Source organism: Micropterus salmoides, unplaced genomic scaffold (genome assembly GCF_014851395.1).
Source record: "Micropterus salmoides isolate LMB-PRFRI ecotype aquatic unplaced genomic scaffold, ASM1485139v1 Ms_hic_scaffold_17, whole genome shotgun sequence".
NCBI classification, from domain to species: Eukaryota; Metazoa; Chordata; class Actinopteri; order Centrarchiformes; family Centrarchidae; genus Micropterus; species Micropterus salmoides.
This window is the reverse complement of record NW_024040817.1, coordinates 19221018-19243484: the sequence shown is the minus strand read 5'-3', so window position 1 is coordinate 19243484 and position 22467 is coordinate 19221018. Positions and strand designations below refer to the sequence as shown.

The 22467-nt window shown below is 37.7% G+C and overlaps 1 protein-coding gene across 1 annotated transcript; it reads right to left on the bottom strand.

Annotated features, from left to right (window-relative positions):
• Nucleotides 1-45: 45 nt before the first annotated feature.
• LOC119907235 lies at nucleotides 46-22063 on the bottom strand (the record flags this gene model as incomplete). The annotated part of the gene is given in 28 exon segments (XM_038724957.1): nucleotides 46-227; nucleotides 570-650; nucleotides 739-787; nucleotides 883-984; nucleotides 5428-5576; nucleotides 6156-6212; nucleotides 6310-6354; nucleotides 6661-6718; nucleotides 6962-7081; nucleotides 7771-7910; nucleotides 7993-8049; nucleotides 8845-8865; nucleotides 8954-8978; nucleotides 9073-9147; nucleotides 9270-9337; nucleotides 11730-11807; nucleotides 11887-11938; nucleotides 12023-12154; nucleotides 14559-14698; nucleotides 17442-17510; nucleotides 18052-18099; nucleotides 18185-18242; nucleotides 19850-19966; nucleotides 20052-20188; nucleotides 20462-20515; nucleotides 21463-21480; nucleotides 21603-21627; nucleotides 21973-22063. Coding segments are annotated over 27 exon segments (2082 nt in total). The 5' UTR covers nucleotides 21625-21627; nucleotides 21973-22063.
• Between the last annotated feature and the right edge of the window lie 404 nt (nucleotides 22064-22467).

The window sequence follows — 22467 nt, the reverse complement described above, 5'->3', positions numbered from 1 at the left end:
GACTCTTTTTCACTTTGTGTATGAGTCTTCTTGCCAGCTGCGCACCTACACAGTGTATACTGGTGATTTCAGCAGCAGCTTCTACTGAAATCTTTTTCATGGTCGTCTCATTATTGTCTATGGACTTCTGACTGTAGTTTTTCTCAGGCCCCCCATCATCCTGCCGTTTTTCTGACTGTTGTCTCTCACATGGTCCTTGTCCATGTCTTTTGAAGTTTTTCTGGGGGCTGAGAAACATGACATTAAAAAAATGAATCTGATTATAATCATTTGCAATGGTTTATCAAGTATCCATCCAGTGAGCAATACAAACAGCAAAAAAAGAGCTGTCCAAGTTAAGAAATCAGTGGATGAGGTGAACAGATTAATAGTAGAGGATTTCCAGGAAGCCAAATGTACCCTCATGATATTTTTCTTAACTGCTACACCAAATAATAATTAAATATAAAAAACAAACAAAATCTCCCACCATGCCACCACTCAAGCCTAAACCATACTAGTAAAGGTCATACTGAACATAAAACATCTACATAACAAAATGTTTAGCTAGTATATCAGGCTTGACTTACAAAGCTTCATTTTTGGTATTATTTCAGGTTCAAGCTTTCCTTTGCCTTCTCTCCTCTTCACAGATGCCAGGATGGATATTGCTGGAACAAAACAGTATAATAAAGTCAAGAAACCAATTCACAGTTACAGATGACCATGTGGAACATTGTTCACAATAGTTACACTCACTTTTCCGGTAGGAGCATGGCTCCCAGATGGGCGTCTCCAACGCCATGATCTTTGAAGGCAGAAAATATTGGAACAAAAGCATTAGCGCATGGCTGGAGGAGACACTCCACAAAGATAGTAAATTCAGTTTCTAGTATAGAATACCTGTGCATGTGATACAGAATGAATACGTGCGGCCTGTTTTGCCAAGTCCAACAAGGTCTCTGCATCCATGCTTGAGTTCAGCGAGCCTGGGTGGAAATGGTTCTACACAGACAAAGACACACACAAAAATGTCTAGTCAGTTTTTGTGGTACATTTAAAACAGTCATTTGACGCCATGTGTACAATATCCAATATACCATAGCTATTCATTATTATATTAGTACATTATTGTACTTATTTGTGTGGTTGTGTTTTTTGCAACTATAGCTAATAAACAGTATTGACAGACACATTTTAAGACATGTAAACAGAAAAAAGAATAAGAATATACTGTATAATTCATAATATAATTAGCATTGGGTGGTGAGAGATTATGATAGTATGATTTTTCTATTACTCAGGGTAACCAAAATTATTGTGTTTTCTTATATTGATCTCTGATGTATTTTATAGGTAGAAGTTTATATGTTGGTTTATCATTTATTAAACTAGACCTGATGTGTGTGTTTTTTGGAGAGGTGCAGAAACAGGGGGTCTCTGCATGATCAGATGAGGACACTTGAACAATGGGTGAGGGGTGGTTTGGAATGTGGTACAAAACATCTCTTCTCCAAGATATCTTATTTCAGGAACTACGCTCATAATCTGCCCAGCAACAGCATGATGATTCATTGAGTCAGAGGACAAACATTGGGGTCAGAGGACGTGGGCCAATCATGGACTGACCTACACTTTTGTTTTATTGTTTTATGAGGTGAGGATGTATACTAAAACACTGGGTCAGGGAGAGATAGCCAGTCAGACTTCATGAACTGATACAGCTTGTTGTTTGTCAGACAAAGGAAGATTGACCCAGAGCTCTGTAAGCTTTATTCATTTACTTGTAATAAAACTGATTAACGTGGACCAAAAACACCTTCTCCAATTGCTTCATGAAAGAACACGCAGGACCAAGGACTACACATAGTTTAAAAAGGGTAATTTAAAGTCACGGTCCAACAGTGGTAACATGTTTAATTTTTGAATTTTGTCTAATGAATTAAGTAGTAATAAAACAGTAGTTTGATGGTAAAATGTACAGTAGTGTCATTGTCCATAAACATAACTGTAGTTATTGTAGTCGGCTATGGATAACGTTATAAAATGAGAAAGATGAACATAGACTAAACAGACTGCAACAAATTACTGACCATTTTAGCGAACTTTATCTTTAACAACTGTTGACAAAGCATTTTAATGAGGTTGACAGAAATGTCTGTTCTCGTCAGCCTTTTAAAAACCTAAAAATGTTACCAATCAATAAATTGTTTTTAAACTACAGTTTTTAGTATTAACAGTTTTCAACAGGACAAACATGTACCAATAACCAATATTGTTTCAGTTAAGTTACAACATATTTAATAATCCCTTTTGATGATGGACATTTTAAAATTAACTCAAATCAAGACCATATCTGATCAAGTTTAACAACTGACATTTTTTATCAGAAGTTTGGCATTTCAGCTCATGGCATCTGTGCAAATACCATAGACTGTTTAATACCTGCCCTCTCTCGTCCCCCCCCGGTGACCACAGCATGTCCAACAGTGACATAACACGTTACTAAGCTAGCTAATGCTAGAGTTAGGCAACTAAAATTGAGTAAGCTAAAATATAAGCTTCTATGTATGATATAAAGTATTAATAGAAATAAAGATAACACTGGATTCGAGCAACGTGTACTTTCTAACGTTACATAGAAGCAACCAGAGTAAAATTAATTGTAAATGTGCTGGCTCTTGGGTTTAGTGTAGTAACTTACAGTATGAAATCATTGACAAGGACCCCTCCATTATTAGTGCATTCACTGTCAGACAGCTATCCCCCTTTTCAGACCACAACCAAATAAATTAGTTCTTTAAACACTGAAAGGATGAGTGACACAAGAGGGGCAGTAAATTTAACATGGCCTGTTCCCTGTCGTGTCCAGGGTTGACCACTCTGAGGAGTTGCACCACAGAGCCCACACAGTGCTGCCAGAAGCTTGGCTGGAGGGTTTTGCCTTTTGCACACTACTGAATAATTAGTGAAACACATACATGTACAGTATGTTTATATTCTTATATCCAATTGACATTATACATACACTCATAAGTTATTAAAGTCACATCTCTAAGGGCAAGCACTTCCACTTAAGAGCAGTCAGGTTTCCTTAGATCTCATATAAATTGCCCTTTGTTAATAGTCTAACCTGTAATATTTCTCTCCCATAGACTTGCACTGAATTACTTCTCAAAATGTCAATATCGTATGGGCCAGTTGGTTAGTTGGCCAGTGTGTGTAATGGCATTAACCTGGGTAAATTTCTCAGAATATTCATATTAAAATAATGACCCCAAAGCTCTCAAGCTTTACTGAACAGCTTTGAACTCACCACCATGTAAATGAAGCCACTCATTAGCATGGTAAAAGTCTTAACTAGCTTATAAAAACAGGGTTAAACATTGATAATGTTTCAGTATTAAGATGATCTATTTCTGACCATCCCTGAATTTGCCAACCTAATATTAACAAAAACTAATAAATTTTAAAAATTTACAGTTAGAGATTCCTAGATGGCAAGGCTCAAGCAAAGTTCTCCAATATTATGAGTAATACAGTTATGACTGCTCTTTAAATGATATGGTTGAAAAATTAACAAAAACAGTGTTAATTAGTTAACAGAATCTGTAGAGCAGCTGAAGGAAAATAGGGGGACACAAGGCTTACAGTTAACTTTAATACAGTATACAAAGAAGCCATGACTGTCTATAATAAAGCAATATGTCTTGCAAGAAAGGATTACTTTTCCAAGACTATTACAGAGAATGCTGGAAAGTGTTTACTTTTATTCCCCCACCACACTGTTCTCCGCATCAAATTGTGAAGAACCTGCTTAGTGGCAGTATTGCTGCTGGTGTAAACACACGTAACGTCACCAAATCCTGTAAAAACAGAACTTCACCGGTATTACGTCAACTGACCTTTCCAAGACTAACACGGAGTACTCCTCCACCTCATGTATTACCCTGTATCTAGAGCATTTTTTAAGCAGGTATTCAATAGTGGTTGTAGTCATGTCCTGAAGATGCCTTCAAAACAGCTGTTGTAAAACCCTTACTAAAAAAAAATAAAACAAAAAACCAGCCTAAACGGTAATGCAAGGACCACCCGTAGGCTGATATCTAACCTTCCAATCTTTAGTAAGATACTTGAAAAGGTAAAAAGGGACTTTATTTATTTTCACTGGTTCCAGTGCAAATAAACTCATTTCTCGAAGAAAATATTACCTGAATAAATCTCAATTAGGCTTTAGACAATACAACAGCACTGAAGGTGCTCTTACTAAAACAATGTCTGAGACCTGTTTCAGGGTTGCACATGGGAGTTTCTTTGGTACATTATGATTCTCAATATATATGGTGCCACGTGGTAACATCATCAGAGAGCACAATGTATGTTTCCATGCAAGTGATAAGCTACTGCACAACTCTGCTGAACCAAATAATGCTGCAGCTATAAACTACCTTACTGTTAGAATAATCTTTATCAAAGAATGACCAAGTCACGTAGACATTTCCTAGCTCTTTCTATGCACCAGGTCCTGTTTTATAAGTTCATAAGTTCACCGAAAATGTTATACGCTCGCAACAGTTTAACATACTTAAGCATAGCACATTTTTCTACTACTTTTGGCAATAAATAAATGGAGGTACGTTAATGTCTTAAAGTTAAACAAGGACAAAACTGAAATCCTACTAGTGTGGTTTAATAATCTGGGGAAATTGACTCAAGAAGGAAACAAAAACATAATTTTTACACCTTAGAAACACAGCAAGTGCGACTATTTATAAATTAAAAAACATCCAGAAAAACTTATTCATGCCTTTATTTCAAGCATTAGTCCTGTTTTAGCTGCTCTGCACTGGCTTCCTTCAATATTTAGAATTTATTTGGAGGTCCTCCCTCCTGATATTCAAAGCTCTTAACGGGCTAGGACCAAGCTACATTGCTGACTCCCTTGTTCACAACTTGCTTTCAAGAACACTCTGATCCCCTACTCCCGGTTTATAGGAGGTTCCCACAAACAGCAGAAAGAAAATGCAGCCTTTGACCGTTACACCCCAAAGCTAGGAAACACACTAACTATAGATATCTGGAAAGCCTGCAAGCTAAAAACTGCTTCTAACTAGCTATGACTTTCCTAATGTAGATATGAAACCTCTTTTTGCACTTTGTTTCACATTTATGCACTGCTGCACTTATTTCAAAATGCTGTACTTTACATGCTATTATGCATTCTATGTATTATTATTATTATTATTATTATTATTATTATTATTATTGTTCCAGTGTCTGTCTAATCTCTTTTTAGACCCAGATGTCTCACCCTTTAGGATTTTTATTTACTGTGCTGTTTGTGTGCCTTTGCACAACACTATTTGGGTAGAGGTCAACAACAATAAGAGTAACGGTCACCATTAATGAAAAATCATGCATGAGAAGCGTTTGGAATAAAATACTCACCAGAAATGTTCCAACATGTTCCCGACTGAACACATGAGCATAATATTCATCTTTTGACAGCTTCCTCTCACAGAGCAAACACAGGGATTCCCTTTCTGTGGACGGATGCCATTTGACAGCCACACTGTAACTGACCATGAACTGATGACCTGCAATGACGAGGTGAAAAGTCAAAAGAAATCCATAGTGCACTGTGGTAAAATTATGTATAATAAATTTGCTGAAGCGCCGCAAATTGCGTGACCAAGGGCATGCTCCCTGTACATGTTATAGCCCTCAGTGATATGATGCATGCTTGAACATGACTACAGATTAAAAAAAAACAAACAAACTGTGGAACGTTTGAGGATTTAATAACCAGATATTTATTCACAAGACAGAATATGAAAACATATTCAGGCTTCATTAGGCAATGCTATGGATAACATCAGGGAGAGATAGAATGGCTACAGCTTTAAATGAAAAGGGGGAGAGGGTAGAAAAGAAATTAGAAAGATGTTGGAACTTAAAGGAACAAACAAAGCTGCTAGAAATACATACACATGGTATAAAACCATATGCTTTATTCAGTTGTGTCAGCATTTGTATTGTTCTGTGATATCACAATAAAGTGTACAAGTGGCCTGAAGTTCTCATCTTTTGGCTGACTAAAGTTTATTACGAGCGTTCGCTAAAGAAATCTCCCACCACAACACTTTTGATTTCTTTTTCTCCCTAGTGGTACCCACCAAGCAAAGGAAATCTCTCGTTTTGTTGGAGTTTGCTGTATGTTTCACACCGTGGAACTGCACAGACAGAAAAGCAGAAAGACAAGTCAGATGAAAGTAAACAAGTCAAATAATTTCATTTATCTTATAATAAAGAAATTATTTTAGCACTAACCTTCACGCTTTAAGATAGTGTGGTATAGTTCAAGTCTCTCCATCACTACAGACAAAATCAAGAACAAAACACAAAACTATGTTAGACTGCTACAGGTTTAATTTTTTTGGATTTTAATGTTGTGCAAGTAGGCTTGGTGGCAAGTATGACCAAAACCAGTTCAATAAAATCTCACAGAGCACTGGTCACAATTTTTACATCATAAATAAAACTGCAGTGTGGGGAAATGTACAGGTACATTAATTAGTGGCATAATTTCCTGCATTGTCTAAAACAAGGGTTTAAGTGCAGAGAGGAAAGATACAGTCTCCCTAACTACCTCTGAATAATTTGATGCAAGACCAATTGTACCTTTAGGGTAAGAAGGTGGGATGAGCCTCTGGAACATCCAGTATGGCATATCAAGCACCTGAGAAAGGAAACATTTTTAATAAGTAATGGCAAAAGAAAATTATTTAGTCTAGAGAAAATGATTACAGGAAATTAACCTTTCTATTACATTAAGAAGCCTCACTCTGGTGGTGGTGGTGTTAGCTTTAAGACTGAATGTTACTTTGTATGCTATGATGCGGGTATAATGACATTTGTATATGTATACACAGATGTAAACACCAGAGTAAGAAAATACAAAATATTTGAATTGGCATTTTACCTTCAGCATCATCTGATGTGATCCTCTTTCCTTCTCCTCTTCCCACGCCATTGACCTCAAGAAATTCATATCCAGAGGTTTCTCCCAGGCAAAAGGGAGACGCCAGGGATTCTGGTACACCTAAGAATTTAAATGTAAATGCTCCGTATTTGTATATCTAGTCTTTTTGACCACTCAAAGTGCTTTTACACTACATCTGCATTCACCAGTCATACACATTCATACACTGAGCCTAAGTGCTCAAAGAGAAACTGAACTGACATTCACACACATTCATACACTGGCGGAACAGCCACCAGGGGCAATTCGGGGTTCAGTATCTTGCCCAAGGACACTTTGACATGAACCGCCGATCTTCCGATTAACGGCCAACCGCTCTATCTCCTGAGCCACAGCCGCCCCATAATTTAGGACAGTGGCCAAAAAAAACAAGCTTTTCCCATTGGATTTCGCTGTATATTTTTCGCTGTATATTACTGTGTTTCCGGCCCTTGCATGAATTGTTATTTTTAAATGGAATCCTGAAAGAGTTTTTTTTTACAGTTTGGCTTATAAAGGCACCATAAGGGCTTGTGGGAATCCAGAAAAACCTAAACTATTCTAAATCTGATCACCTTAATTACAAAAAGAAAGGACACCCAACAATGTGGCAGCTATTGACTTGTGTCAGAATTTGATATAGACGTGATATAAAACTAAAAACTATGTACATAGTGTACATACCGCCAGTACCCACACACAGCTGCATTTGTGTCATAGTAATGTCCAAACACAAGCCACATATGGAAATAACTCAAACAAAAGCTTACCAATGTGAGTATGAGATGTTTTTGAGAGTCTAAGTGTTCTTTGAGAAAGGAATCCGAGAAAGAGTCCTCACAAGCAAAGCACACATAAATAGGTTTCATTTGAATCTCGGTGGTGATACACGTCACTATCAGGCTTGCACCTAAACAAACAAAATCAAATTAAGAAATGAAATGTTTCTCAGTTTAACACCGAACAAAACCATAGTAAGTGGGTCAGCTCACCAACAGCTGGTTCCTTCCCTCGGGTGTACGTGTACAAGTCCAGCCAGGGTGTGAATGCTAACATTAAAAAAGGAAAGGAGGGTTAAGAGAAGGAGCTGAATAAATACCAAAATCTATGGAAATTTTTCTTAAATTACAACAGATTTGAACATTGTGAGGGAAACTGCAAATTATTCATGCACATATAACCATGTTTAATTTCTACTATGTTGATAAATCAGAATCTTGTGTAAAGGTGCCTCAGAGTGGGAACGTTAACAAATGTTACTAAAAAGGTCAAGCCGTGGCCTGTGGGAGAACGAGCAGAGGGTTTGCTAAACAATAACTGATAAGAAACAGCTTTGGCCCAAGGCAGCATGAAAAGGAGGAGACGAGATAAGACAGTCGCAAGGTATATATATATATGAGGTAAACTCCTTCCTTTGTTATTTGTCAGAGTGGAACTGCAGAATTGCCACGTCGTCAACTCAGAAGTTGGGCCGAAAACACAGAAAAACACATGCCAATGCTTTTTGTGATACCATCAATCACTGTAAAGGAAATGCTGGAAATTCAAATACAAAGCTCACTGTGTGTAACACAGGCATCTATGTACAGTAAAAATCACCACACTTATTTTAAGTGTTTTGCACAATGTCTTTGGGTTTTTTTGTTCCAAGCTGACAGTATAATTTCCTATTGGGATTAATAAAGTACTTTATTAATTTATTACTATTAGTACTTTTTTTTTTTTTTTTTAAAGCTGACAGACTTATTTGTTTTCTAACCTTTTGACAAATACAGTTTCTGTATTGCTTTAAACTAATGTCTCAAAGTGTTGCAACATGTTGTAACAGAAGGAGAAAAGTGTACCTGTTTGGTCATCTCTTCCAGCTGTAAGAAAGGGAGAAATTAATAATCTCATTTAAATCATCTTAACAATACACTATCATAAGAGAAATCAGAGAAAAGTCCAATGTACCTTCAGGAAAGGATTTCTTCAACATCTGGAGAAGAACGGAAGTCATATTTTATAGCACATCATCAAAAATCACAAATCATTTTATTTTGACTAGAAAGATATAAAAAATGTTGATCTACCCGTTTGTGGTTCCAGTTTTGCAAATCTGCCAAATGATTCAAATACTGACCTATGGTAAAGACCATATTGCAGTTCTGCCACAAGAGAACAAACAACGGAAACAAAGTCCACTGTATTAAACTTGTTTTCTTAATGTCCAGCAACATTTGGTATTTGGTACAGCAGTAATATCCAGCTTGTTATGATAGTTTATTACCTGACAGCGAACTTTGTAGAATAATGTAGCATGCACTGCTACAGACCCTGCTGACGCAGTATGACGCTCTACAAAGAAAAAACATAGTAGTAGAGTTGTTAATTCCATATTGTTAAAGTTCAATTAAAAAAATGTTTACAATAGTAGTTAAAAAAATATACATTGTCTCTTTTTCACGAATCTATCAAATTATGTTTTTATTTCAACAATTTGAGATAAGATTTAAGTATTATTATAGACGCTATTTAAAACACTGGAGGTCCATCCATCCGTCCATCGTCAACCGCTTATTCCTGCGTAGAGGGTTGCAATGGAGGTGTTTTAAAAAAAAAAAAAAAAAAAAAAAAAAAAAAATGATATTATGCATGCAGCCAAAACATGTGAGAGGACGCAGAAGTGATCTTTTAACACCACAACATACAGTTGTCATAGTTAATTATTCATTCAGTGTAACCTGTGTGTACACTATATTACATACACATGTAAAATGTATGTGGTTTATGTACTCAGTGTATCAACTGATGTTAAGTTTGCATGCTTAGAGAAGCTCTGTCAGTTGACCTCAACTGGAAGATGTTTCATTAGAAAAAACGCAATTAGACATTTCCTGGTTTTAATGGTGTCAGGATCCAGTTAATGACATGTTAAAAGGTACTGGGACATAACAGACAGTTATGTCCAGTGCTATGTCAGTCAATAACACACTACACATCAGAACATAATGAAGTGCAATTAAATTTCAATTCAATTTTATTTATATAGCACCAAATCAAAACTACAGTTATCTCATAGTGCTTTTCATAAAAGAGCAGGTCTAGACCGTACTCTGTGATGTTAATTACAGAAACCCACCAATTCCCACGAAGAGCAAGCACTAGGTGACAGAGGCAAGGAAAAACTTCCTTTTAAGAGGCAGAATAATGGGTCAGGGTGGGCGCCCATCCGCCTTGACCGTTGGGGGCGGGGGCGTGTGTGTGTGTGTGTGAGTGTGAGAGAGGGATGGGGGGGGCAGCCTACACAATATACACACAGAGGTACAGACAGTAAAGGTTATTTTGCTTTGGACTGAGTGAATAATGGTACAGATATTTATAGTGTTTATGGTAATAATCGTAATGTTAATGATAGTAACAACAATAGGACTAGTAGCCCTGTGATGGACTAGCGACCTGTCCAGGGTGTACCCCGCCCTTTCGCCAAATGTCAGCTGGGATTGGCTCCAGCCCCCCGCGACCCTGTACGCAAGATAAGCAGTTGATGATGGATGGATGGACTAGTAGCAATAACTGAAATAATAAAGTGGCTGAAACACGGACCTAACTCCTAACCCAGTTATATGTGCTTAAAAAAAAAAAATCATGGATTAAAAACATTCGACCAAGTGCAAAGGTGGTGCCTCAAAATTACAGAGCTTTCTTTTGGTGCTGCAGCTACTTCTACCGCCACTAATCAGACAGCAGTGAAGATGGCGGCGGCAGGTGGGTGAACATGAGACAGACAGCAGAGATGAGGGCAACAGCAAAATAAAAGTCAAAGCCCCCGGAGCCCAGGCAAAGCATAAGTGATATGGTAAGAACATTATATCAGTCGCAAATAAGGTAGCTAACAGATAAACAGGTATCAATGAGCGATTAATTTCATGGCTTACTGTTTTTTATTTAATTAGAGACTAACCACAAGTCAGATTATTTTGGGTTAATGAAACAAACTACTAAAAGCAACATTGTTCCTGTTATTCTAAACCTGCTGTAGCTACTGCCTAGTTTAAATTATTCTGTTGGCCCCTGACTAGTACAGCTAGGACTAGTATACTAATAAAGGCTATATAACATCCTAACATTATGTACTAATATTAAATACAGTAAAACAGTTTTCCAGTTTTGGTAGTGGGATGTTTTAGTGGTATACTATCATAATATCCTAATACTAATTACTCATCTAGCCTGAGGAGTTAGGAGTTAATGAGTGAGTTTCTGCAGCGAATTGGTAATTTTACCTATTTTTTGGTGAAAATAGGAATTGTTGTTTCATATCTTTTCAAATACAGTTTTTATTGAAATGGCCTGTAGAGTGTTTTTGTTGCTCCTCTAGTAGATTTGGGGTAAAGGCAACATCATTTTATTCTATCCCAAATTGGACTTGCATAAAATTCTCAAGAATACAGGCATAAAAGTCTATTAAGACCCAGAGCCCCCGACAAATGCTCTGACCAGAGAGTGCATACAAAAGCGTGGGGAAATGAGTTCAGATCTGATATCTGGCCCGGTTCTGAGCTATTAGTCTTAAAAACAGTGGTCACATTTAATACACTAAGACTTCTGACAGTATCCATCCATCCATCCACTGAGGGAAATAACCTTCATTATTATCATTTTACACAGCAGACATTTCACATAATCCCAACTGGTGTAACACCAACAGCCTCAAACAGATCCAACTAGTTTACACTGAAATACATACCCAGCTTGTTCCCTGGCTTGACGGTTGTAATCAAGCTGGTCTTGTTTTCCTTCGTGATGGATTCCAGTTTCTTCAAAGCTACAAGCCACCATAAGCTTAATTAGTAAGACATCATTCAGAGGAATACAACATAAACTGAGGCATTAAAAATATATACCTTCTGCATAACGACTGAAATTCACTGATGTACCAGGCTCCAGGTTCACTTGCTGTAAAACAATAGTTTCACGTTAATATCAACAAAATATCCATTTGTGGAAGCCTGCAATAGAGACTTTGGAAAATACTATTACCTTCATATCAGTGTTTGCAGTACCATGAATTTCCTCTGTCTGCTTTGCTAGATCAAGTATCATGCAGGCAAAGTCCTTGTTGTAGCTCTGGTAGCATTCCTTTGTCAACAAAGTAGAGGGGTGCCATGCTCTCTGCACAGATTAAAACTGATGTCAAATACACAAACTATGTCACAGGAAAACAAACAGTAGTGATTTCAGTTGTGGTAGATTTCTTACTCAACCAGACATCAGAACAAAAACAACTCTGTTTAGGGTAGATAATGTAGTGCTGGCGTGACTGTGCAGTCAAACTGTTTACTTAATAAACCACATCTGGCAAGTGATTTGTGGTGGAAACCTATATTTCCTAAATTTAACACCTTAAATTTATCAGTTATCAGCAATCAGTGTACATGTACCAACGTTTAATAGTTGTTAACAGTAATAGTTGCCTTCCTAAGTGCTTGAAATGTAAATGCTAACTGTGTCCTGAAATGACCTCTCAGATGTATCCTGTTATTAAGTGACTCAGGGAAAGTTCTCTGGTCCCAGGGGAAGTACAGCTCTCAGAAACAGAAACGAAAGCTATCAAACTGGTATGTGAGAAAATGCTGTGCTATTGCACAATACACACACTGGACTTCAATATCGAAATTTTTGTTAAACTATGTGTAGTGGGAAGGAAGACAGTGAGCAGAAATTATGTTTACTCATTCTGAAATCACATAATAAAGACCTTAAAAAGGCTTCATCTGTCTTTCACAAGTAATTCAGGGGAAAAATTAAATTCATGGCGGATTCTTTATAATGCTTCATTCCTTCCGATATCCTGCAACATTATGTATAGTAAGATGGTATCATCTTGCACAATTATTGCATATGTGCATTTTTCCAGTTAAAATCAAATTTGCAGTGATGATGCAGGAAATCCCATGCATTTTTAATCACTGAATTTAACAAGCATTTTAACTTTTAGGGTCAGAGAACTTCAGCAGTAAATGGTGCAAGTGGCATGTAACCATCAAGTAGACAGTGTAACATGGTGAAAAACTTCTGTTGTAAATTATTTTAGAGCATTATAGCCTAAATTGTTATCATTAATTACTAGAGCGATGGTGGTCTACATTGTCATCATTTAAAGTGTTATTTTATAGTGTAAAGTTAGATGCAAAAGGAGCACATACACTCAGAGCTATAGAGTTTTAACACTGTGATCCTAACTGCCCAGGCTCAGCAGTAGCGCGTGTGCGCGTGCGTGCGTGTGTGAGTGAGTGAGCAAGCACGTGTGCTTTGGGTGCAGAGTGAGGAAGCACAGCAAGGCATCATCAAAAACACCAGCAAAGGAAAATACAGAAGCAGAATTAGTGAAAATTGTGTTACAAAACATACATCAATATAGTCCATCACAATAAGAATGTCCTGTCTCTAGCACACAGCACAAAAGACACTTATAAGTAGTGAACTGTAGTCATGAAAACAGAAACAAGCTCACTGTGGTTAGATCCTTGAGTGGGAGGATTGAATGCAGGTGTTTCACCTTGTTCGACTGTCACCTACTGTAGATTATGACTAAGGAGGGGTTGCAGGTAGTCAAAATCTGCTGTGAGAAGTGCATGCTTAGGGCCAAGCACTGCCTAGGGTCATGTCGCAGAGAGGAAACTTTTCCTGGCCTAGTTATGGCACCAAATACCTGGATTTCACTGTCCCCCAATTATTATATCTATATAGTAAAAGGTCAACACTGAACCACTGCTGAATCAGTTTTAAGCAGATATTGAAAGATAGGCCCCTCTTTTCTTGATACAAAATTACCTGCGCACTGAAGCTCAATTATATTCTCAAATTACCCCCAGTCTCCCAAGGCTTGAACTGCATAAACTACAAAAGGCTGGTAGACCAGTGTGGGATGGGTATTCCAAATTTATTCCTATTATAGTGTGCCTTTGGTTTCAGGCACCTTGTCCACTGGTGTCTGCCCCCCCAAACGCACCCAAAATTAACAGACATCCCGAATTGCTGGAGGTGTGGGAGGAGCATTGGTTCATACCTCTTTATGTTATGGTCCTGGTTGTACAAAAATCTCTGCTGTTCAAAAGTTAAAACAATACTTTTAAAATCATTTTGATGCTACACTGACTTGTAATAATAGTGAATGGCGTCTCGCTCATTGCCACTACGGGCCAAGAAGCAGGTTACTTGCCCTATGTAACACTGGAGTCCCGTGCATGAGAAGAGAGAGACGAAGAAAAGACCGGACAAGAGTAAAAATCAGACTGACCTTTACTCGTTGCCATGAGCTAAAAGACCTGAGGGAATGCAGGAAAGATGCTTGCCTTTTTACTGTTGGACTAGTAAGTAAGAATTTATTAGCTTGCTTGCTTTGTCTTGTGTTATTGTGCTTCCACTCGTGTTTCATGCCCATTACTTATATCAAAAAATGAGAAACCCAAAATCTTCTGATCAGTCACTGTATACAGTCACATTTCTTAACAAAGATCTTTGTCTTATTGGCAGATTTTTCTGAATATCCTCTTTAAATGTCATAGCTACTTACAAAGTAACAAAAGATGTGGTCAAAGCTCAGGACATGTTTGATGATCGTGTGGGTGGCTATAGTTAGGTTGCAGAGCGTGCAGAGGTAGTGTCTCTTCTCAGTCAGTCCAGCACCAATGCATTCAACAAGGTGCTGCATGCCTACAAGACAGAATAAGAGACACAAAGGGGGAAGGGATTGTAGTTAAAGCTGAGGAAGTTCACAATGAAGTAAACTCTCCAGCATGAGTAGGTTTGTTCAAGTATTAATTTTGTAATAATTAATTTTGTTGAATTGGTATTAATATCACAGTATCGACAAGGTATACTATAATAAAAGATTCCACTAACTAAAGTGATTCATTTATTTAATTTGTATATTAATCCATTGAATTTAATATGCTATGTAAGAAGACAAAATACATTTTTCCCTTAAAGGGGCTGGTTTTCAGCAGCTACAAGTGGCGCAGTTTTTAGATTGCAATCAGGGGCGTACTTGCTCAAACTCATGAGCAAGCAGAGTCTGAAACGCAGAGAACAACAAGAAGGTCTATGCTCGTTACATTGACTGCATTTGGATAGTCGGCGTTGGCTCGCCTGCTGGCTTTTCAATAACTCTTTTTCGGTCTTTCACCGGAGAGGCTCAGCAATGTCAACATAGCTAAATGTAATGGATGATAAACAAACAAACAGTATGGGCCCGATTTACTAACATCCCGAATAAAGAGTACTAGATTGCGTGTGCATTCTAAAATATTGCAGGTGCAATTTTAGTACCTGTTTTGGGTGATTTACTAAGAATTATTGCATTGATGACAACAGGAGAAAACACAGTGGAGGTGAGTGTATTTAAATGAGGGTTTTACGTGTTTTAATGGTTTCCGCCATGGAGAGTCGGTAGGGAAAGCAGCCACTGCGTAAAAACCTTGGTTTGTTTCGTTAAGTGCGTCCCGATTATGTGGAAATCATACCATCCTGCCTGAGAGTGCACTAAATACTTTGGACAGCACACCTGAAAAACTGCAGAAACATATACAGTATGCTGGAATGACCCAGACACGAGGAAATGCCAGCAGATCGTGCTTCATCCAGCCAAAGGGAACAATCACCGACTGTCCGTACCATGCCCGGTTGCTCCACTATCTCCCGTCCCTGGCCCTGTACGCCCCATTCCCTCTCCATCCGATACCTACAATGAGTTGTGTCGCTATTACGACCGGCGTGCTGTGAATAGTTGGTGATCGTTCCCTCTGGCCGGATAAATTTACACATGATCCATGCACTACTGCAACTGGGGGCTCTCCACAGCGCCACGCTAAATTCTTCCATCTCACGGAGAAAAGACGTCAGGTCAAATCGAAATTTGCTTTATTGGCATGGATGTTAACAGTTTTGCCAAAGCTAAAAGAAAATACAAAAAAAACTATTCAATTCATAAAGTTCATTGAATAAATACAATAATTTTATTTCTATATATTGGATATAGAATAATAATTAATTGTAATAATTGTTAATTTCTCTACATTTTCTTTCGCTACGGCTGTGTCTCCTTCTGGTAACAATAACAGCAGCCATCTCTGCGCAACACTTGGCGGTTTGCACCTTCCTTTCAAACGTATTTAATACAGATGCTGCACTCACATGAGATTGCGTTTAGACTTGGTAGATCACATTGCATGTAGCAAATAAATTTATTTGCATGTTACCCTCCCACTACTTTGCACAATAAAACTCAAATGCCCCAATTTGCATATTCATTATGGCAAAAGTACTACATGAACAACAGGTGCCATCTTGCACTTTTGAAAGACGTCATTCTGCGTGCACACCATTAGTAGATCAGCTTACGTGCTAATTTGCTGGTGATATCAAGTTTGCGCACGTTTTTTACTCACGCAAACCTTTATTAATCAGGCTCTAAGTGAGCTAGACTGAATCTTACAAATGAGATTGTTGCCACACTTTAGAACAGTTAGACCGCAATAAGTAATGTACTGTAGTACATTGTTCTTCCACTGTGCTGTTGTCCTGCACCAAAATGTTGCATTGTTATATAATGTGGGTCACATAAGTTACAGTGACTGAGATGGTGAAGAAGCTGTGTAAGTATCGGTAAAACGACAATAAATCGAAATTGAATGTAACGAAGCAAACAGTGGCACATCCGTGCCAACGTGAGCTGGTTAGTATAGGCTAGTATCAACAATCACTCCACTTTTACTTTGTACCATTATGCCCTTTCTTGCAGGTTAAAATCAACACTTTGACATACACCAGTGGTCCACAGGATAGTAATCTGGGTCGCATTAGACGTAATATGGAAAACCATACAACAATAGTATTTTGCTCCAGATAAGGTTAGGAAATGGTCGGCAATAGCCGGCAAACCAATGTTATCTAACTTGAACCAACTAAATCACTGTGACTCAAGCCTTTCTGATGTTGATCGTGTTTTCACCCAACACTGATCTGATACTCATTTGGCTTGACAGGCTTCAGCACATAAAAATGTACTGTTTTTTTATCCTTACGCAGAGTTTGTGTTAGAGTTTGTTTGGGAGCAGGTGTCTGTTTGGCATTAGTGGACTTTCGTTAGCTGCAGTGTTGTTGCTGTGTGTACAGTTCAAAATCAGTAGGCAAGAGGCTAGTGAGCGCACATGCAGAGAGTCCGACTGGGTTTTAATCACATAGGCCACAGAATAGCAGCTGTTCCAAGGGACCCAGAAAGCAAGCGTGTGGATAATTTTTACCTAATGTTACAGCCCATTGAAAAATAGGCAGAAAAAGTGATTTATTGATAGCTTATTTCATTGAGGTCTTCTTGTTTTTCATGCCCTTCCTGTTCTCCATACTTAAAAACATTATGTTTGATCATCAGGTGTTATTTTTAGGCACATTTACTGACCAAGAAGTGGATGCTTCCTGTTGCTGTCTCTTTGGTATGTTTGTATCATCGTCCTGTTTGGCTTAAAAGCTAGAGGGGAACAAAAGATGGCAGTGATGAAACACAGACTCAAGGACAATAAGAAAGAGTAAATGTAAGATATGATAATAATTAAAATATTTAAAGTTTAAAAATAATTCTGAGCACCTTAAGGCTTCTTGTCCATGTTGGCTTGAGCTTTTAAAGCACCATGTTATGTAGTAATGTTATCTATGTAGGTTCATGTTTTATGAAACCAAGATCATTTGATATTACTGAAAGTTCCAGCTACTAAATGGACCTTTTGTTTACTTGACTGCTGTTTCCAACAAACTTTGAACTTCATACATTAACTGGGCCCGCGACCCTGTTGGCAGGATAAGCAGTTGACGATGGATGGATATTAACTGGGGTAAGCAATCAATCCAAGTAGTGCTTACAACAAAGGGCTGCTGTTATAATTATACAACACATCAAAGCACTGTTTGATTTTGGTAAAGAGGAAGATTAAACTCTATACTGTACTCCAACTCCCTCAGTCCTGATTAATCCATCTGCAGAAATAAGTGTATTGAGAAAAATGTGCACACACCTTCAAACAGCTTGGGAAGCTTCTCATTTTCACTAAGCGTTTTCATCGCTGGGGAGAAGGATCAGATCATTTTCATAAGCAGACAATTTAACAAAACACAAAAATTACATATAGAAATCTTAGAATCCTTTACCTTCATTGTAGGTACTCGTTTCAAGCTTTTTAAACAGATCTCCAGGTAAATCCAACATCTAAAAAAAATGTAGTGGAAACATTTAACATCCTCTAATTTATTCACAAAAAATACAAATATTGCAGAAACTTTATATGGCAGTGCTGTGTAAGTACAATACAATGGTAAGAAATAATGTGGTAGGGTGAACTGTAGTGTGTCCTCGACAATGAGAAAAAGCATGACCATGTTACCGGTTTCAGTTCAATCACACACTCAGGTGCTAATTTAACCTAAAGAGAACATTACACATAGTAGCAGTAGTTTGTTTGGCGCAGCAGAAACAAGCTATAAACCCAACAGTGACATGTTTTCACCTTTTAGGCTGATGAACATATTAGCAAACAGTTACCCATTTACACATCCGGCAGTTACAGATCATCATTAGCACTCGTTTTGAGTCTTGTTTGTAGCCATCTGACAAAAACCAATATTGTGTCTTGTGGTGTCCGAACAATAATGCTGTGATGATGTGTTAAGAGGAAAACCCACTTGACACTGTTCTTGATCATAAAAATTTATTAAATCAAGGAGTTCCAGCATCAATTACAAGCTCTGCAGTAGCTTGGAGAGTGACCCAGCCCGATGGCCACTCTGTCTCTCTGTACATCAAACATAGCTTATATAGGATATGTTTAGGTCTCTAGTTAGGTACCATAGAAGGGTTTGAGTCTGCAAAGTAAAAGGTCAAACCCATAGAAGGGTACAGTACTATCTTGAGGTAACAAAACAAGGGGTTAGAGGTCAAATTCTATAGAAGGGTTCAGTCCCTACATAACCACCAATCACTGCTCTCCCCTTAGGAGGTCACTGACCCTCTGTCCTGCTGCTACAGTGCTATTTTGAACTGTTATGAGTCAAATGCATAAATATTGGATACTACAGTCTCCTTTTAGCTCGTTTTGGTCTCCACCTACTACGGCTGTCCCCGACTAAGGATTTACATAGTCGAATCACAATTGTCAAGTCTTGCCTATAGTCGACTGACAGTCGAACGGTGTTTGTGTGTGGCGATTGCGAGCGGGGTGGGGGGTAACACATGGTAGCTCCGCTTTAATTTTGACAAGCTGCAGAGCTGTAGTCTCGGCTCATTAGTCACTGTAACTTACACTGTACGTTTCCACCTAAACTGAGTCTCATTGTTGACCCTTTTCTCTCTGCTCGCCTGCCATTCACCAGTCTTGTGCAGAGTTTTGCATGCCTGCCGTGCGGCCAATAGCTGTAAGCACGTCGCGGTTCCTTGCGCACTTTAAAACATTTATTAAAAGCTGTTTTTCTTTTCTCATTTTTTTATTTACAGCATTAAACACTGAAATGTATATTGTAATAGGCTGTATATTAACTTATTGGGAGAAAACTGGTAGCTCTATGTAAAATCAGACATTGAGCACCCCCATATCACCAAAACGGCATGATCAATGAACAATGATCTGAGTTATAAAGTTCCATACAGCTGATGGGAACTGCAGAGTTGGGTGATAATTCTTTGTGGGTTTTCACTACAAGCAACCCTTTTCCACATACAAGTCGTTAAGTGATCCATTGTTAATATAAAGTTATTGAATACAACTGCTTTAAGTTGTCAATATACATTTACTGTATGATTCCAGGCCTCCAGGTACAAACCTTTAGTAGTCCAGGCCCTCTTTCATTGACTTCCTTTGTGATCTCAGGCTTCAGAAAGGCTCTCATATCCATCACGGGGAGCCAGGAGAAAGGCAGTACATTGGGGTTGGTGTAGTTCTGACATACAAAATACAATAAATTAAAATTGTGCTTCCAAATTTTAAGCATGGGTTAGTTTTTATCATCAATAATCAGCACTTACAAAGTAGTTGCTGCAGTGGTCACCAGAAGACAGGTGGTGTAAAATCTTGTCTGAGGGACGCTTTTCCTCACAGACATGGCACAGATAATAATGGGTGTCTGTCTCTCGACTGAAACACAGAGTCAGCAGAGACAAGCCTGCAAGAAAGCCATTTAAAATAGGATAATTACTTCAGACATAATGAATCTTTTACATCTTCAGCAGTACTAAACATCGTCTCACATTTGTTATAATGGGAATAATACCATATAAGTCCATAACCATCTGGTGCTTTAATTACACATCAAAAATGTGTATTTAGTCATAAAAACAAATGCATAGAATAAATAATAAATATTAAATAATAATAAATAAAATAATATAATATTAATGTACCGCACGTCATGTGCAATTCAAGACACTTTACTAACCTATGATGGGATGTTTTTCATGTTTCGCTAGCGGAGTAATAAAGGGAAAGGTGCCTATAGAGCAAACAACAATGAAAGAAAAATATTACACTTTATTACATGATAAAAAGTCAGCCCTCAGCTTCAGTTAGCAAAGTTACAAACAGACCTGGCAAAAAACCTTGGCGCAGTCATGGACTCAGGTCTGAATTTCAGCAGTTTAATGTGCTGTTTTCATTTTCAATCCAACTCTTTTTAAATTTTGTATTTTTGCCTTTTTATAGTTCCCCGTGTTGCTATTAGGTTTTATGTAAAGCACTTTGAATTGCCTTGTTGTTGAAATGTGCTATTCAAATAAAGGACAGCCTACGTTACTTCAATTAAACAGTCTCAGTCTAAAAGGTCTCTGTATGCTTACAACAAACTAGGCTAAACATTGTTTTGTCGGACCACATTTAAAGAGTTTACAGCTGTTCCAAATGACGTTTTTTGATGTTTTGTTACAATTTTATGTTTCCACTAACATTCTTCCCAGGTGGTGTCCTTAATGTTTTTAGTTACATGGTAACTTTAAAACATACCATCAGTTCACACAGAATATATAGCAAAGTGGGTTATACACAGTGAATTGTAACTTTAACACACAACACATGACTAGAGAGGCAAGATGTGATAAATTGGCATAATGTGCACTTTTCTCTCCTTTATGGTTAAAGTGTCACACTCTTTGTTATACCCGCAGAAGAGGTGAATTATGTTGTCTCGAAAAAAAACAATAAAAACCCCCAACTCATTTGAGATAGTTCTAATCCTTGTTTTGTTTTTTTTTCTTTTTACCAGAAATGCAAAGGACCTAGGAAAGGCAGGGAAGACTGTTAGGAAAAATATGGATGTAAGCATTGCAGGTCTCAAAATATGGCAGTTTTCTGAGGAAATGCATTTAACATTTCCTTTTCTAGGACATACACAAGAACTTTGTTAACAAGCACCAAACAAATAGGAAGAAGAATAAGCAGGCTTACCATGTCCCTTTAAAATATCTAAAAAAAAATAAAAAATAAAAAAAAGGTTAATCTACTGGACATTCCATCGAAGTAACAGATGGTGCGGGAAACAAGAAGATAAGAGATTAACAAGAAATTAAATAAGAAAAAAGCACAACCTTTCTGGAAGACGTTTTCCATTTTCTGTTGGTAAAGAACAGATGAAACATGCAGAGGAGGTTTATTAATGCAGAAGCAAACATAGCAACAGAAATATGGGTTCTGTCTCATGATACAGGATTACAGTTAACTGGACAACTGCACTGAGTGAAACAAAGGACTCGCCTATTAATCAATGGTCCAGAGCCTCCAGCTTTAAGTCAACACAGTTACCCACATAACTTATAATGCTGTTGATGAGACAGTTAAATTAAAGACATTCAAGTAGCCATCAAGGAAAATATTTATTTTGGTTGGTGAATGGTTCAGTGTGAGAATTTAAAAATTACTAATTAACCAAGTTAAGTGTACATGAAGTTTAATGCTCACCTCTTTATGTGCCCTTGAGAGAAAATGTTGCTTCAACTTAAAAATACTTTTAAACTGGATGAGGCACACCTAAAACGAGAAAAAAAGAAGTTGTATCAGCAACACAGAAATACAATGATATGTAGTACATTTGTTTACATGAGCCAAGATTTGTGGATAGTATTTATCCACAAATCTTATTCAAATCTTCTTCAAAAACAGGCGGAGGTTTGCCAATAGCATTACAATACACTTCTATCTCCATGATTATGCTTCTGGCACTAACAGCAGGTGATTTAGGATTTAGGAAACTCAAGGCCCAGAGATGTGCTGCAACTGAAAGTGCTTCAATAGAAATAGGTGTGTAAGATTCATTGACTCAATGCCATTATTGCAATTTCACATTGAAAACGTTGAGGAAAGTGTGCGATATTCTGCTTATTTTCTGGAGATGAGGTTTAGTTGTGTTCGATTTAAAGCCCGCTTGAAACTATGTGAGCGTAAGGGTCCACCAAA